This window comes from Sardina pilchardus, chromosome 19 (assembly GCF_963854185.1).
Source record: "Sardina pilchardus chromosome 19, fSarPil1.1, whole genome shotgun sequence".
Classification (NCBI taxonomy): Eukaryota; Metazoa; Chordata; class Actinopteri; order Clupeiformes; family Clupeidae; genus Sardina; species Sardina pilchardus.
The window spans coordinates 9,579,258-9,594,330 of record NC_085012.1 but is presented as its reverse complement, the minus strand read 5'-3'; the positions used below and the strand labels follow the sequence as shown (position 1 = coordinate 9,594,330).

At 44.6% G+C, this 15,073-nt stretch overlaps 2 protein-coding genes across 2 annotated transcripts in view; one reads left to right on the top strand and one right to left on the bottom strand.

The window, feature by feature from the left end:
- Positions 1-735: 735 nt before the first annotated feature.
- tecrl2a (trans-2,3-enoyl-CoA reductase-like 2a) lies at positions 736-10,296 on the top strand. The gene is made up of 13 exons (XM_062521229.1): positions 736-912; positions 6,122-6,172; positions 6,260-6,311; positions 6,631-6,675; positions 7,252-7,355; positions 8,008-8,123; positions 8,480-8,585; positions 8,947-9,019; positions 9,113-9,156; positions 9,290-9,347; positions 9,592-9,680; positions 9,770-9,815; positions 10,158-10,296. The coding sequence occupies exons 1-13, from the start codon at positions 889-891 to the stop codon at positions 10,283-10,285; spliced, it is 936 nt and encodes a 311-aa protein (XP_062377213.1). The 5' UTR covers positions 736-888; the 3' UTR covers positions 10,286-10,296.
- A 1,616-nt stretch (positions 10,297-11,912) lies between these two features.
- The window catches only part of abca4a (ATP-binding cassette, sub-family A (ABC1), member 4a), a 57,767-nt gene continuing 54,606 nt past the window's right edge, over positions 11,913-15,073 (bottom strand). Inside the window, exons 48-50 of the mRNA XM_062521389.1 lie at positions 14,400-14,492; positions 13,116-13,365; positions 11,913-12,029 (exon numbers count right to left, since the gene is read on the bottom strand). Of these exons, the coding sequence (XP_062377373.1) occupies positions 11,913-12,029; positions 13,116-13,365; positions 14,400-14,492 (460 nt within the window). The remainder of the gene's footprint in view (positions 12,030-13,115; positions 13,366-14,399; positions 14,493-15,073) is intronic.

The window sequence follows — 15,073 nt, the reverse complement described above, 5'->3', positions numbered from 1 at the left end:
GTGTGTGGTGTGTTTGTATCTGCGTGTGTGTGTGTATGTGTATGCGTGTGTGTGTGTGTGGTGTGCTTGTATCTGTGTGTGTGTGTGTGTGTGTGTGTGTGTGTGTGTGTGTGTGTGTGTGTGGTGTGTTTGTATCTGTGTGTGTGTGTGTGTGTGTGTGTGTGTGTGTGTGTGTGTGTGTGTGCGTGCGTGCGTGCGTGCGTGCATGCGCACATGTGTGCATGCATGTATGTTTTGTGTGTGTCACAGCAGATTCCTGGCCATAAGTCAGAGGCTGTTTTCTATTTTTGCCCAGTTTGACCAACAGAGGGCTTCCCCTGATTCCCAAAGCCTGCGTCTGCATGGCATGCCTCTCGGATTTCTGAGCAGCTAGAGAGAGAAGTGTGAGAGAGAAACAGAGAGAGAGAGAGGAGCGGAGAGAGGGAGAGAGGAATGGAGAGAGGGAGAGAGTAACGGAGAGGGAGAGAGAGAGAGAGGGAGGGAGGGGGGCAGAGGGAGGAGAGAGAAAAAGAGAAAGGTCACCATAGTGGTAGTGAAAGCAGATAGAGTGGAATGAGGTAGTAAAGCATCAATGCTGGAGATGAAGACAGGCAGAGAGAGAGAGAGAAGGAGAGAGAAAAGGAGAGAGAGGGGAGGGGAAGGAGGAGAGGACTGACAGTAGAGCAGCCGATTTAAAAAAAGAGGAAGAGAAGGATGAGATGAAGGAGGAGGGAGAGGGAGAGAGAGAGAGAGAGAGAAAGAGTAGAGCAGAGCAGAGAGGCAAGGGAAGGCATGAGATGGGGAATGATCAGTGGGTCTGTCTGTGGCTGAGAGGGTAGGAGCTGTCCCTGTCAGAGAGACCTCTGGAGGATTTACAGTGAGTGGTGAGGAGACAGACACACCACCAACATGAGCAGAACCATTTTCTTTGAGGTAAGACCTTTTGTCATGGAGTAAAAGATTCAAAAGTGCTTCAATTCATTTATGGAGCATCACAAAAGTATGTGTAGAGTCTGCACTTTTTCAAATGACTAAAGGAAAAAGAGAGAGACAAGTAAAGATAAGAAATGTCAAAAGGTACTTTATATGTAAGTTGAGTGAATGCTTGAATAAGATGGACTATTTTCATTATTCGTAATTGCTCTGATGTTCTGCTTTAACTAACTTAAAAGTTTTGCTGGTTTGAGTTTCTTTTCAAGTGTTGGTCAAAGGACTTTAATTTGTGCAGAATCAGACGCTAAAGGCAAACTTTTTGTCTAGGACAACTTACGGTCCAGTTCTGAATGATAATGAGTGTAAACATTCGTTGGGAACCAAAACAATGTCAAATCGATGCAGTCTTGAGCAAGACTGAAATAAGCATTTACGTATAGCATATTGCATAGCTTCTGGGGGCTTCTTTGCTACCTAAGAGTAAATTACACCTTTAAGCCATTAAGTTGACTTATAAATCACATACAGTATCTATGCTACTATGGAGAGGGTCTCTGCAGACAAACGTAAATATATTTACCTTTATAAGTTTAAAGAAAGGGTATAAAGTGCAGTTTGTATAGTCAGTGCAGTCAGCAGGCATTATTCCAGTTACCGGAGGAGAGCACATACAAGTTGATTACTGAACTCTTCTCCTTTTGCCTCCAATGGCAGTTTGTTCTGCACTTTGGTAATCAACTTGTATGGACTGCTCATAGCAAGATGGCGGCGATCAGTCTAGGTAATGCACCAACAGCACAAACAGTCTTTTTTATAATAATAATAATAATAATAATAATATCTTGGATTTATATAGCGCCTTTCATAATACCCAAGGTCGCTTAACAAATGAGAGGGGGGGGGGGTGTTAGGGGTCAAAGGACTTTGTGAAGAGAAATGTTTTGAGGTGCTTTTTGAACATGGACAGGGACGGGGCAGAGCGGACATGGAGTGGTAGGGAATTCCAGAGTGTGGGAGCAAATACTATAAAAAAAAATATATACACTTACAAAGTTGACATTTCTTTGGTTTGTCTGACCACTCCACATTATCACAGAGGTGTAATGATGTCTTGAGCCTTGCCAGTGGCTTAAAGCAGCACTTTACTTTGACATGACAAACTGGCCCCCAAGGCCGTGTGTGCTATTTCATTGTAAATGCCTATTCCGCTCTCACTCAAAAACGACTCTGATCAATGTTGTTTTAGTCCCCAATGTTTACACTTCCAAAAATAAACCCCTAAAGAGTTGTCCTTTAACTCAGACCATATCATGGAGGTTTGCTTTATCATCTTTTTGTGACATTTGCTTGCCATGCTTGTTATGTTTCTACTGTTTCTTCGTTTAATCTAATAAAACTGTTAGGCCAACATCTACACATGTAACCACAAACTATTAATCTACTGTTGCATGTAACCACAAATACAGGAACCACTGACATTAGTTTGGAGTGGCCATGACAGCTAAGGAAGCGGTGTCACGATACGTATCTTCAGTTAAACAAACCATGCAATTTAAGTCTAGTAGTCTTAAATCTAGTAGTGTTCAATACAAAACCTGGAGAAATTGTAAGATGATTTCAGTAGTATTGACTTCTTCTGTGAAACCCTGCTGGTCTGGTCTCATTACGACCTGTTGAAATCTTATTATGGCTCAGTGAAACCCAAAACCCACTGAGAACGCTTCAGGTCCCCTCCCTCTGGAACCAAATGTTCCCTGATGGGGGAGCATTTGACCCGTCAACACTGTAAAACTTTACGTGCTTTTGAAACATCATATACCACATTTATTGCAATGAACTCACACATATTATGTTGAGTATTGGTGTCATAGTCTACAGAGTAACTGCAAACAGGCTAATTTAGAATTCCATGGCCAGTGTGAGCAACAGGCCTGTCATCTGGCAACAATTTATTAGCCTTGATGGTATTTGCACCATAAACCGTGAAAGCAAGTGCAGAGTGCTAACGGATTAGCACAGCCCAGTTTTGTTGGTTAGGCCTACTTATCATATTATATCTTAAGACTTATGTTTATAACAGTCATTTATTAATATCAAAGGCTAGTAAATAGCCTGTGGTGCCAATGGAACTGGTATTGTTTACAGTAGAAGAATATTACATTTGTGCTGTTTTTACCAGGGACTTTGTCGGTGAGCACTTAACAAGAGATATTGTCATCATTTTCCCACAGTGATACACCATCCACAATGTATTGCAAGCAAGCTTTCAACTTTATAGTCCCTGTGTCTCCTTCATAGAGTTTAATATGGATCAGCTTGTCTGAGGTGCTGTTTTGCAATGAACCGTGAGAAACTGTGGCCTTCTCCATCCTTCATCATTACATCTGTATTTACCCCGCCGCTGGGTAGCTCAGGGCAGATTTAGGGCGTGCTGTCAATGGGGCAGCGCTCGGAAATCAGCTGAGTGCTTTTTATTGATGACTCCGGCCGCTTGGCAGAAAAGACCTGATTTACTTTTTGGGGCCTTTGTCTATGTGTCTCTGCTCTCTCTCTCTCTCTCTCTCTCTCTCTCTCTCTCTCTCTCTCTCTCTCACACACACACACACACACACTCACACACACACACACACACACACACTCCCTCTTTCCTCCACAATGATTAATGGCAATCCAAATGGTTTGATAGAAGTCCCTTTCTGCAGTAGAACACCGTGTTGATGTAGTAAAATGCATACGTTTGCAAGAGAGCCCTTTAAATAATAGAGCAACTACCAGCTACAGTTATTAGAGTAAAGCATACTGACAGGCCCTAGTGCTAACTCATAGCACAGATTATATAGCAGATTACATTATGTAATTCAGTGACAGGGCAGTAAAAGACATACATTTCTGTTGGGTTCACTGTTGGGTTAATTTCACATATACAGAGCTAAGATTTACAGTAGTAGCAACGCTATATTCTTCCCAGGGTAAACATGTACATCTGTACTTTGGCGACGCAACAGCCAGGATCCTGTGTTGAGTGTTTAGCCTTTTGCATAGTAGGCTAAAAACCAATGGCAAGAGCCTCCATGACCTACAATAGCAAGTCGTCCCTGTTCAGACATATAATTTGTCAACAAACGACTTCATTAGTGCTGTGTCCGCATGTTTACTTTTAACAGCCACGCGTTGAGGGTGGTGTGTCGCAACCCTTTATGTGGAGTCTTTCACCAGCAGGTCTCTGAAGGCCCTCGGGCACCAGATATTACTATGTTATAATTAGATTTACAAGGGCATCGTGACACGGTGAACACGCATGCTTTTACATGATACCGCTGCAATCGCTGACCCTTATTTTTTTTTCTTAGAGCAGGGACTGGATTAATTGCCCCCTTATCCATAATGGTGTTTGTGTAAGCAGAAAAGCAATTATGATGCCCGTTGGGTGCTCTGTGCCAAGCTGGCATCTGGACAATGGCAGACAGGGTTCAAGCGATGGTGTTGAGAACCTTTGGTCTATAGGCGTGGGCAGAATGGCCGTATTGTCCGTGAGTGGGTATTTTTTTGGGCCTGGCACTGTTGGTCCAGCAAATCTTCAGGTATCCATTAGGCCGTTATTACGCCGTCCAGTAAAAGAGCAATTTAAAGGGTGACAGCTCTGCTGAGCTGCACAGTATACCAAGTGCTTTCAGGGCAAATTGCCCCCCCCCCCCTCCTCACACATACCTCTCAACCGCCCGCCCCCCCTTGCAAACGCTGTAGATCAGAGCTGACATGGTCTAATTAAGATTAAAAAGATCTGCATTGCAACTGGATGCGTCCAGGGTAAGATCTAAGGCAAAGGAGAAGAGAAGAACCGTAGCGCTCCGACCGAGCTAACTTATCTCAGATGAAATCAACGTGGAGCTGTTTATTTCAAACGACTGGCGGCGGCCAATGTTCGGGGTAAATAAACATCGAATGCTCGTCTGGTGTGTGGGCTGAGGTTGACTAACTGGCCGGCTGAGCGGCTGAACCCTGTGCTATGATCAATATCAGTTTGAGCGGCCGGCGGCTGAAGTAGATCCTCCTGGGGGGGTGTAAGAGGATTAGGCCTTGCCCGCGGATCTGTGAGTGGTGTAGAGTTTTGTGGAGGTTTAAAGGAGCAGGGGAGGATGTAAGCTGGAAGAGTTGGTCGTGCCACTGAGGAGAAGAGACATGTTGGGAGATAAAAACAAGCTGCTGGGTCTGTGACAGCGAGACAGGTGGGATTTGCAGGTGTCAATCCAGGTCTTGGTAAGGTTTGTTTACAGGGATACAAACAGGTAAGGGGTAAACAAGGTGAGAATGGCAGAGTGAAGCGTTGGCCTACCGTGGGTGGGTTCAGTGCCCTCGAGGACCCAAGTTTGAGTCTGGCCTGGGGTCATTTCCCGACTTACTCACCCTCCATATCTCTTCCTCGCTCACTTCCTGTCATCTCTTCACTCTCCTGTCAATGAACAGGCTAAAAATGGGGCGGGCTTAATACGATGACAGACAGAGGGGGACAGTTGGCACGGCTTTGTACACAACCAATGGCTGGGATCAGGATCAAACAACATGGATGCCTATTTTCTTGGAAACTGAGCAAACAACTGCATTTAAAATCTTTGAAAAACTCAACTAAAACAAACAAAATCAATGTTTTCGTTGTTTATTTCTTGGAAATGTCATTTACATTACATTATCTATTGTGTTGACCATGGGGCCTTTGTGTGGACTGACTCAAACTCTTGCCAGTGGATAGGCATTAGGTGAAACCACATGGTTTGTTTGTCCCTGAACAGATGCTGTTTGTGAGTCACTGCCAGACTGAACCTCTGAACCTGACTGTGCGTCACCAAACCCTCTGGCTCAGCTTGTCTGAAATAATGTACCCCGTACCCCACTGATCGTATGAACCCCACCGAGGAGGGAGGGAGGATCCAGTGGGGGTGACCTGGTCACCAGGCCCCGGTCAGCCATGATCTGACCCACCCACCTATTAGTGGAGAGAGGCATGTTCACAAGTGAGCTGTGATGAAATATGATCCGCCATGGCCACGGGGGGTCAGATTGCAGAGCTTTTGCCAAGTTGTGCTGATTTATAGTGATGGAATGGAAGCGTCGTCAACCTCGTTTCGCTATGCCATGTTCGTACAGAATTCTTTCTCTCTCCGTGGCGTGCACTTTTACAGATCCTGAACTGATAATGTCGGTCTCATTTTAGGTGGAGATTCTGGACGCTAGGACCAAAGAGCAGCTCTGCTTCCTGGACAAGGTAATAGTTCATTTTCATCCTGCCTCAAAATACAGAATACAGCTAGTGGTGAATCGTGTATTAGTTTAGTTATTTATCTTCTTTTAGGTGGATCCACACTCAACCATAGGAGACGTAAAGAGTCTTTTTCACAAGTCATGTAAGTTTTCAGAGTAAATGTTTTTATAGTAATGATATCAGAGTCCACATGTTTTGTTTTCTGTCTCAAAGTAAACCAAAATAATTATTATGATTGAGTATGAGAACGGCAGGGAACATGTGCAGAAATCTACCATGACACCACTTTTGAAAAGTAAACCATTGGCTGTAGCAATAGCATTTTTTCCCCACATTGATCGGTGGGTTTGTCAGGCCTGGGGCTAGCTTGTGGGCTCTGGAAGCTTGATATCTGTATTGACCAGTCAGCTTAATCTCTGTCTGTCTGTCTGTCTGTCTGTCTGTCTACCACTCTCCCTCAGACCCAAAGTGGTATCCTTCCAGACAGTCTCTGAAGTTGGACCCCAGTGAGTCACAGTGTCCTCAAAACTCCCACAACAGTCTGATTCTTCATGGATTAAAGTCTTAAAATTGCTGTTGACTTTGGAACCATGTGTTATGAACATTATTGAGTGAGATGCCTGTTGTAGTAACCACTGACCACATTCGCACAAAGTAATGAGTAGCTTTGGCTCTTCAGAATTTTGTAGAATAGTTTTGCCACCATTCCGGTTATCTCTGGAGGTCATCTCTGAGATGTGGGCTGATTAGAGCACTACTGGGAGCTGATGAAAATTGATTGTTTCATTTTCTTTTGGCACTTTATCCAAGAACCAGGTCAGGAAAGGGGCCACTGTGATATTCTAGGAAAGAGATGGCCAGGCTAAAAGTAGACGCTAATCAAAAGAGATTTTAGCATTCACAGTGGTATTTTTCTTTTACTATAATAATGTTAACGACATTTAAAAAATGTCAATGGCAATTTTAGAAAAATTGGACTGTCATTTTCATTCTCTGTCTATATAACAGTGCAGTCACTGTAATTGCAGTAACATTTAGATTTTGGTTGACTTTTCTGTGTGGATCTGATCTGTTGCCCTCAGAGGGGAAGGCCCTCAGGGATGAGGACATCCTCCAGAGTCTCCCCGTGAGCACCACGGCAACCATGTACTTCAGAGACCTCGGCCCTCAGCTGGGGTGGACAATGGTAAGGACTCAGTTGGAAACTTCAGTTACTCTTCACTTAAAGGTAGTTTTCACCAAAGATCGTAGAGCGCTACACTCCGCTCTAGAATCTTTGGTTGTCACTGTCATGAACGTGTCATAAACATTATAAGCAAGTCATAAATGTTTCTGACATAACGCCAGAGAGGGTTAAAGCGGAGTTAGTAATGAAGGATCTTTGATAACGCTTCTGTCATTAGGTCTCATTCAGGTTTTGTCATGACAAGTAAGAGTCAGGGTTCATGTGTCATGTCACTCTTATGCAGATACCTTTGAGTAAAATGTTACCGAAACTTTTGAACAATTATGACCACTGTTTGTGGTAGTTTCTGATTCTGAAATGCTGCTTACCTTCCACTTCCATGTTCTTATGATACTGCAGTAATTTCCTGTGCATTAGCCACATTGTGTATAAGCCGCAGGACAGTGTTTCATGCAAGTTGAAAGAAACAAAGCCATATTAATACCATATTAACTGCCCCCATGAATTAACCTCATATCTGAAGAAATTGAGCAAAATCAATGTACAAGCTGCAGCTAATAGTTGGGAAATTACAGGTCTATATTCCAGTATCATTAAGGCATAGCGTAATGGTGTAGTTACGCTAACGGACTGGGTGTTTTTGGTGCTGCAGGTGTTCCTGGCTGAGTACATCGGACCTCTGCTTGTTTACCTCCTCTTCTTCTTCCGCTTGCCCTACATCTACACACACAAGTACGCCTTCACCTCCAGCCCCTATCCTGTGGTCAGGTGAGCACACTCACGCTTCACCCTCGCTCACCTACAGTACTGTACATCACTCTCAATTCGTTCTTTCCCTCTTTCTTTCCGCTCCTTCACATGCCTCCTGTCATTCACAGTATCTATCTTTATCCTCGTTCTCTGGGGTCACATACCATCTCTTTATCCTGGTCGTCGGGGTCACCACATACCATCTCATTTGCAGACTCCTATCCCTCCTATCTCAAGTTTTCCATGCCCCCCCCCCCCCCCCCGACACTGTTGTTATAACATCTATTCTTATGCCCCCATCCCTCCTCTCCTCTCCTCCCCCCTCCGCTCCTCTCCTCCCCTATTCTTTCCTCCCCTCTTCTCTCTCTCTGCAGTCTGGCCTGTGTCTGTCACTCCTTCCACTACATCAAGAGGTTAATTGAAACTATATTTGTGCATCGTTTCTCCCATGGTACCATGCCTCTGAGGACAATAGCGAGGGTAGGTAGTGCTCGGGGGGGGGGGGGGGGGGGGGGCACACACACACACACACACACACACACGCATGAGTGGCTCTGTGACGAGGGCTTTTGGCAGACGGGTCGATCCGGGACATCTAGTCAATAACAGCCCCCAGTGACCCACTGGACACGAGTCAGGGAATGGGGCTTCCTTCACTGCACCACCAGCATAAACATTTAGGAGAGAAAAGCAGATAGATACACACCGAAAATGGGCAAACTTTATCTCTGAAATAATAGACGATAAGGCCAGTGGAATATACTGTATACTTAGTAGAATCTGTAAATGCGTATATCTCTTATATATCAATTCATTATTTCTGTGTCCCGACTCTTGGCAGAATTGTGTCTATTACTGGGGTTTCTCAGCCTGGTTGGCATACTACATCAACCACCCTCTCTACACACCACCATGTAAGTTCACTCGTAGATAAGCCTATGCTCTATCCCGATAGCAGACAACATGGCGTTTTATTCAATAACACGTTGTAATGATTTCTTTTGCAGCGTACGGGGAGATGCAAGTGAATTATTCGCTCGCCGCATTTGCAGTACGTATATTAAGCTTTTAGTACACTGCTCATAGTTACTACACTGAACATACTGTATTCCTCTTTGAAGCATGTTTGTGCTGATACACGTCTCCCAGAGTGCATCAGTGATGCATGTATGGTGTGCCTACAGTTATGTGAAGCAGGGAACTTCTCCATCCATCTGACCCTGAACAACCTCAGAGGCGAAGGTAAGAAAGCTACTGGACAGTACGTCTACTGTACAACACTATAATCGTGAGATTTATGTGATTGTTGTTGCTGGCTACTGTCCTGGTTCAAACGCATTTAGGGAAACTTTGTTGACAGTTTTAACACTGGCTGTTGTAATGAATTTTTTGCTGACAGCTTTGACACCAGTGTTGATCTAATATTTCAGCGTGTACAGTCTGTCTCATATGTCTGTTCCTATATGTTTTTACGTTGGCTGGACAGGGCTCAGGTGCAGAAAGTTCCCCAGCCCAACTAAGAACCCCTTCACGTGGCTTTTCTTCTTCGTGTCTTGTCCCAATTATACGTACGAGGTAAGATGGCTAGCGTGACGGGTCTGATAAGTCCTCATCATAAGCTATGTGGTGAGTGACACGTTGTGTGGCGCCATTTTGTCTCACAGGTAGGAGCATGGGTCAGCTTCTCTATCATGACACAGTGTGTTCCAGGTATGTATATAAGACTTTACCTTATATCTGTATAACCATAAGAAAAAAATGGTTGCACTTCACTTGAAGGGATCTACATGACACTGTCATGAACGTGTTATAAACATTATAAACAAGTCATAAACATTGACAGTCTCATGTCACTCTTATGTAAATAACCTCAAGTAAAATGTTATCGAAAAAAAATTCTGATTGAGATATCTTCTAACGCGTGGCGTTAATTCTTTACTTCATTTAACGTGCGGATTTATAAATAAGAATCCTCAAATGTTTAGACTTTCCCACTAATGAGACATGGATGTTGGGAAATACGTCTCTGTGACTTCTTTTCTCTTTCTGTAGTGGCCCTGTTTGCATTCCTGGGCTTCATCCAAATGACCATCTGGGCAAAGGGCAAACACAAAACCTACACGCGGGAGTTTAAAGACTACCCTAACCTACGGATGCCTATTCTGCCTTTCATCCTCTGAGGAGGGAGAGAGAGAGAAAGAAGGCAAGAAGGAATGTGAGAGAGAGATAGAGAGTGAGTGAGAAGAGAGAGAAAGAGAGAGAGAGAGAGAGAGAAAGAGATCAGGGGACTCCCAAAGCAGCGTCTTCTCAGCGTTTGATTGGCATTCAGCGGTTTGGTCCTCGTCGTCACATCTGGATCCGTCAGCGCTCGGTGTCAGAAGCGTCTCCGTGGGGCAGCTGTGCGGGTTGACGATCAGCGGGGGTACGCACAAGCTGCTCCGCTGTTAAAAATAGAGACGAGCGAAACACGCCCGACTGCAACGCCAAGGAACTGACACCACGAGCTAAGTGTAAACAGCTGTTCTGTTATTACTGTATCACCTACTGAGTGACATTGTTAAGACGACGGATGGCCGTAATCTTCAAGGTATGATGAATGTTCTCGTTACGTTGATCAGAGCACTGAAAAGCCTTTGGGAAAGCCATCATGAAATCCTTCAGGAACCTTTTTAGAGTACCCATCTAATATGAATTGTATTTCAGAACAAAGCAATATGGAAAAAAATAATGAATTGTGAATATAAAAGTGTGTGTGTGTGTGTGTGTGTGTGTGTGTGTGTGTGTGTGTGTGTGTGTGTGCGTGTGTGTGTGTGTGTGTGTGTGTGCGCGCTACTGCAGGGCTCACTTGAGATGGTTTGGCTTTTATCAGACTCTTTTCCGCCCTTTAAAACCTCACTGAGAAACCAAAATCCTTACAGTGGACAACAGCGTCCCAAAAGCAGCCCCCCTCAGGTTACCTCCAGACTTAGCAGGTATTACACACCACTTGTGACCTTAAACACTCATCAAAGAGCATTGTTTCAGGATTAGAGATGGCTGATTCTTTACCGCATTTAGAGATGAACCATTTAAAACGCCAAATATGGTGATGTTGTACAGTATACAGTATGTGTGCGTTTAATATTCACACAAAGACAAAAAAACATGACAGATTTCATGAAAAAGACTTGAATCAATCAAAATCTGGAAAAGGAACTGCAATCTCAGCTCAGGGTGTGAGCAGAGGACAATACACCCTGATCAAGCAATTTTGTGCAATGAAATGCTTTTCTATCTGGAACAAGAACCATAAGCAAGAAGGGCTTTGTGGAGGCTTAGACAATGTCATCTCAGTGGCAAGAGCATTCTCATACAAACTCTATTGCACTATGTGAAGTCTCTTATCAAAAAAAAAAAAAGTAAAAAAATAATTCGATCGATTTCAATAAAGTGCTAATCAGCAAAACTATCCGTGTCCGATGCATTTGATTCTCTTTTTCTCCATCTCACACCTTGTGATTCACATCTCTAACAGAAAAGCCAATAAAAGAAGAAAAAGTCCTTGGCATAAAAAGTTCAAAGCAGGCTGAAGTCGGAGCAGAGCGGCAGGCGCTATAAGTCTCGCAACGGGACTTAACGTCTGAGTAAGTGTCTTTGTCTAAGAAAACCCCCAGAACGCAGGAGTCAGTGCCAGAAGTGGCGGCAGCAACAGCACCAGCGGTAGCATCAGATCTGGAGCAGATGGCCCTCTGAGCCGTCATGGAGGTTCACGTGGCTCCAACAGTGCCCCCCCCCCTCACCCACCCCACCCCCCCACCCCCCAGGTCCTCAGTTCTTCGCCCTCTCCGGCGTGACCTTGACGTCCCGCCGGGCGCCCGCGGCTCTGGGGTGCAGCACCATGGTGTGCTCCTCTCTGGACTGCAGCTTGGCAAAGTTCACAAACACCTGCAGCAAACAGAGGGAGCAGAGGGGTGAGTGCAACTGGGAGGCAGGGAGCCAAGATGTCCGCCCTCACCTTCCAACAGTCAAGGAGAAGGCATGGGGGGGGGGGGGTCATTTGACTCCAGATACACGCATGCTAGACTGAGGGTGAGACCGGCAAAAAACTTTCACTGCTCCATGCTTGACTTCTGATGTCAGGAGTAAATGGGACACAAAGGCCTCGAGTGCTGCTATAATTAGTCTCTCTCTATTCCGTGGCATTCTCAACTAAATAAAGGAGCAAAGTATCTATTTACACATCATGATCGTATCTGTTACAGCACTATAAAAATAGCAGTAAGACAATGTTGCTAAATTGCTTTAGGTGATTGCTTTTAAATGAAGGAGTCACAAGGGACTTGTTCTCTTCTTTTCCAGCCGTGTCTTCATTCTGACTGGCATGTGGCATGACAGGCTGACAGCACCAAAACAATGCTTCGTCCCTGACAGACAGCCTCCACATTTAGCAAGTACTGATTTAATAAGAGCTAGTTGGAGAGTGTGAGAGGATGAAGTGGAAAGAATGCCACAGTGTGAGCAGGAGACATATTTTCCACCTCTTGAGGAAACAGCCGCTTGCTCCCCTCATGTCAAAGTGCCAGGCTGTCAAAGCAGAGACACTGAAGTACCTACAGTAATTTTAAAGTGGGAGTTAATTTAACTGTCTGCTCGAGGTTATAGATAAGAGGACTCTGCTTGTGCTTCACTAGACATACTAATGTATGTGGAAGACTCAATCACTGTCTTTCTCAGTCGTAGTTGTGATTGTGTGCAAATGCCTCAATTGACATTGCTCTAACCTCAGGCCAGCTTTTGTAGGTATGTAACAAAGTCCCGTGTATGGACTTTGGGGGCATATACCGTAATTTCCCGCATATAAACCGCGGCTTATACATTGATTTTGCTAAATTTCTTCAGCTATGAGGTCAATACACAGGCGCAGTTAATATGGTATTAATATGGTTTTGTTTCTTTTAACTTGCATAAAACACTGCCCTGCGGCTTATACACAATGCTGCTTATATGCGGGAAATGACTGTAGTAGCTCACCTGGTCTAGTGTGGTCTGAGAGACGGAGTAGTCCTCGATGTGGAGCCTCTCCTTGTTGGCGAGCACCAGCTGGAAGATGCGCGCCAGCGAGGAGGTGCCGATCTCGTACTGGAGCGTGTTGTAGTGCTTCTCGCGCTGGACGCAGCCGGGGAACGTGCTCTCCATGAAGGCCTCGGCCGGGTTCAGGTCCGGCTCCGCCCCCTCCTTGGCTGCCCGGATCTTCATGGTGACCACATAGCCATCGCCAAACCTAAAGGGGATTTAACCAACATTATTCACATTAAAGATGCATTATTATGATAGATAGATAGATAGATAGATAGATAGATAAGTAAGTGGGAGAGAGAGATGGGGTGGGATCGGGACATGACACAGGTCGGATTCAAACCTGGGTCCCGTATATGGTAGGAGCGTTGTAGCCTGCTACACCACAGTGCCCCGCAAAGATGCATTATTATTTAAAGATGCATTATTATGGGGTGTATTGGTAGTCTTACTCCTAACTCATCAAAATATTAACGCTTGGTAAGACACTTTTCAATACCCCTTGAACATCAGTTTTCAAAGTACAAGGTAGGCCGATAGACGCTTCATTGAACATGACATTGCAGTCAATGGATTTTCAACAAGGCATCTTACTTGAGTCCTTCTCTTAGGAAACCATATGGACTGTTATAGGTAACCGAGAAAGACAGCAATGTCTCGTCTTTTAGTTGAAGTTAAGCACATTCACACTAAAACGTGATAAGTAAATTGATATTTCCTCCACAATGCACCTTTTAATAGAAGCTACAGTGTGAAGTGGCGTGTATTCTGAAGTTAAAACACTTTCTATCAGTTAAACTATGTCAGTTAACTGATATTTAGCAACACAGACTCCCAGCGGTGGGGAATTGAACCTGGGCAGTCCTATTGTCCACTGTCTCATCACACCCATTAACACCTGTATACTGTTGAATGTATCCATTGAGGGCGCAATTAGTAAATGGATATCAACAATCATGATATACTTTAATAGACACTTCTGTGCACAGCACCATGAATTCAGAAACCTGGATCCATTAGTCCTCCTTTTGTCTGTAGCCCTTTTGTCATTAATACAGATGAGCCATTATCACTTCATTTCACAATACAGCTGTGCCATTATGTTATATTGCTGTAATTACCAGAAATGGCTTTTCTAACACTATATTATATGCCGTAAAATGGCAATGAAATGTCCTCGTCAGACAATAACAGCCTCTGCAGTAGGTCTACATCTGCTCCCATGTTAAATGGGCTTACTTGTATTTGAGGTGCTGAATGGTGCCCAGACACTTGAAGGTGCCGTTGACCATGATCGCCAGACGGGTGCACAGGGCCTCGCACTCCTCCATGCTGGAATACACACATCATTTACTGGTTAAACAAGCTAAATATCATACACATAACGTCTTGATTTAGCCAGATAACATTGTTAACATTGATTGCTTTAACTCGTCCACAAAAGGGAAATGTCAGAGATGTGGGTAAAGTTGCGGGTCCGTACTCCATACCTGTGTGAGGTTAGCTATAGAGTGGGTAACTGGGTCCATAGCTGTGTGAGGTGAGCTATAGAGTGGTGGGTTAGTGGGTCCATACCTGTGTGAGGTAAACTATAGAGTGGGTTAGTGGGTCTGTACCTGTGTGTGGTGGGCTATAGAGTGGGTAATGTTGGTTTGTACCTATGTGAGGTGTGCTATTAGGGTAAGGTTGGTCCGTACCTATGTACCTATGTTTGTACCTATGTGAGGTGAGCTGTAGAGTGGGTTAATGGGTCCATACCTGAGGTGTGCTATAGAGTGGGTGAGTGGGACCATACCTGTGTGAGGCGGGCTATTAGGGTAAGGTGGGTCCGTACCTGTGTGAGGTGAGCTACAGAGTGGTGGGTTAGTGGGTCTGTACCTGTGTGAGGCGGGCTATTAGGGTAAGGTTGGTCC

What these genes read in the sequence shown, in the direction of transcription:
- tecrl2a (XM_062521229.1), top strand. Translation starts at nt 889, where the DNA reads ATGAGCAGAACCATTTTCTTTGAG. An exon ending in GCAGAACCATTTTCTTTGAG is followed by an intron (nt 913 to 6,121) that starts GTAAGACCTTTT and finishes GTCTCATTTTAG; the next exon opens with GTGGAGATTCTGGACGCTAG. An exon ending in AGCCCCTATCCTGTGGTCAG is followed by an intron (nt 8,124 to 8,479) that starts GTGAGCACACTC and finishes CTCTCTCTGCAG; the next exon opens with TCTGGCCTGTGTCTGTCACT.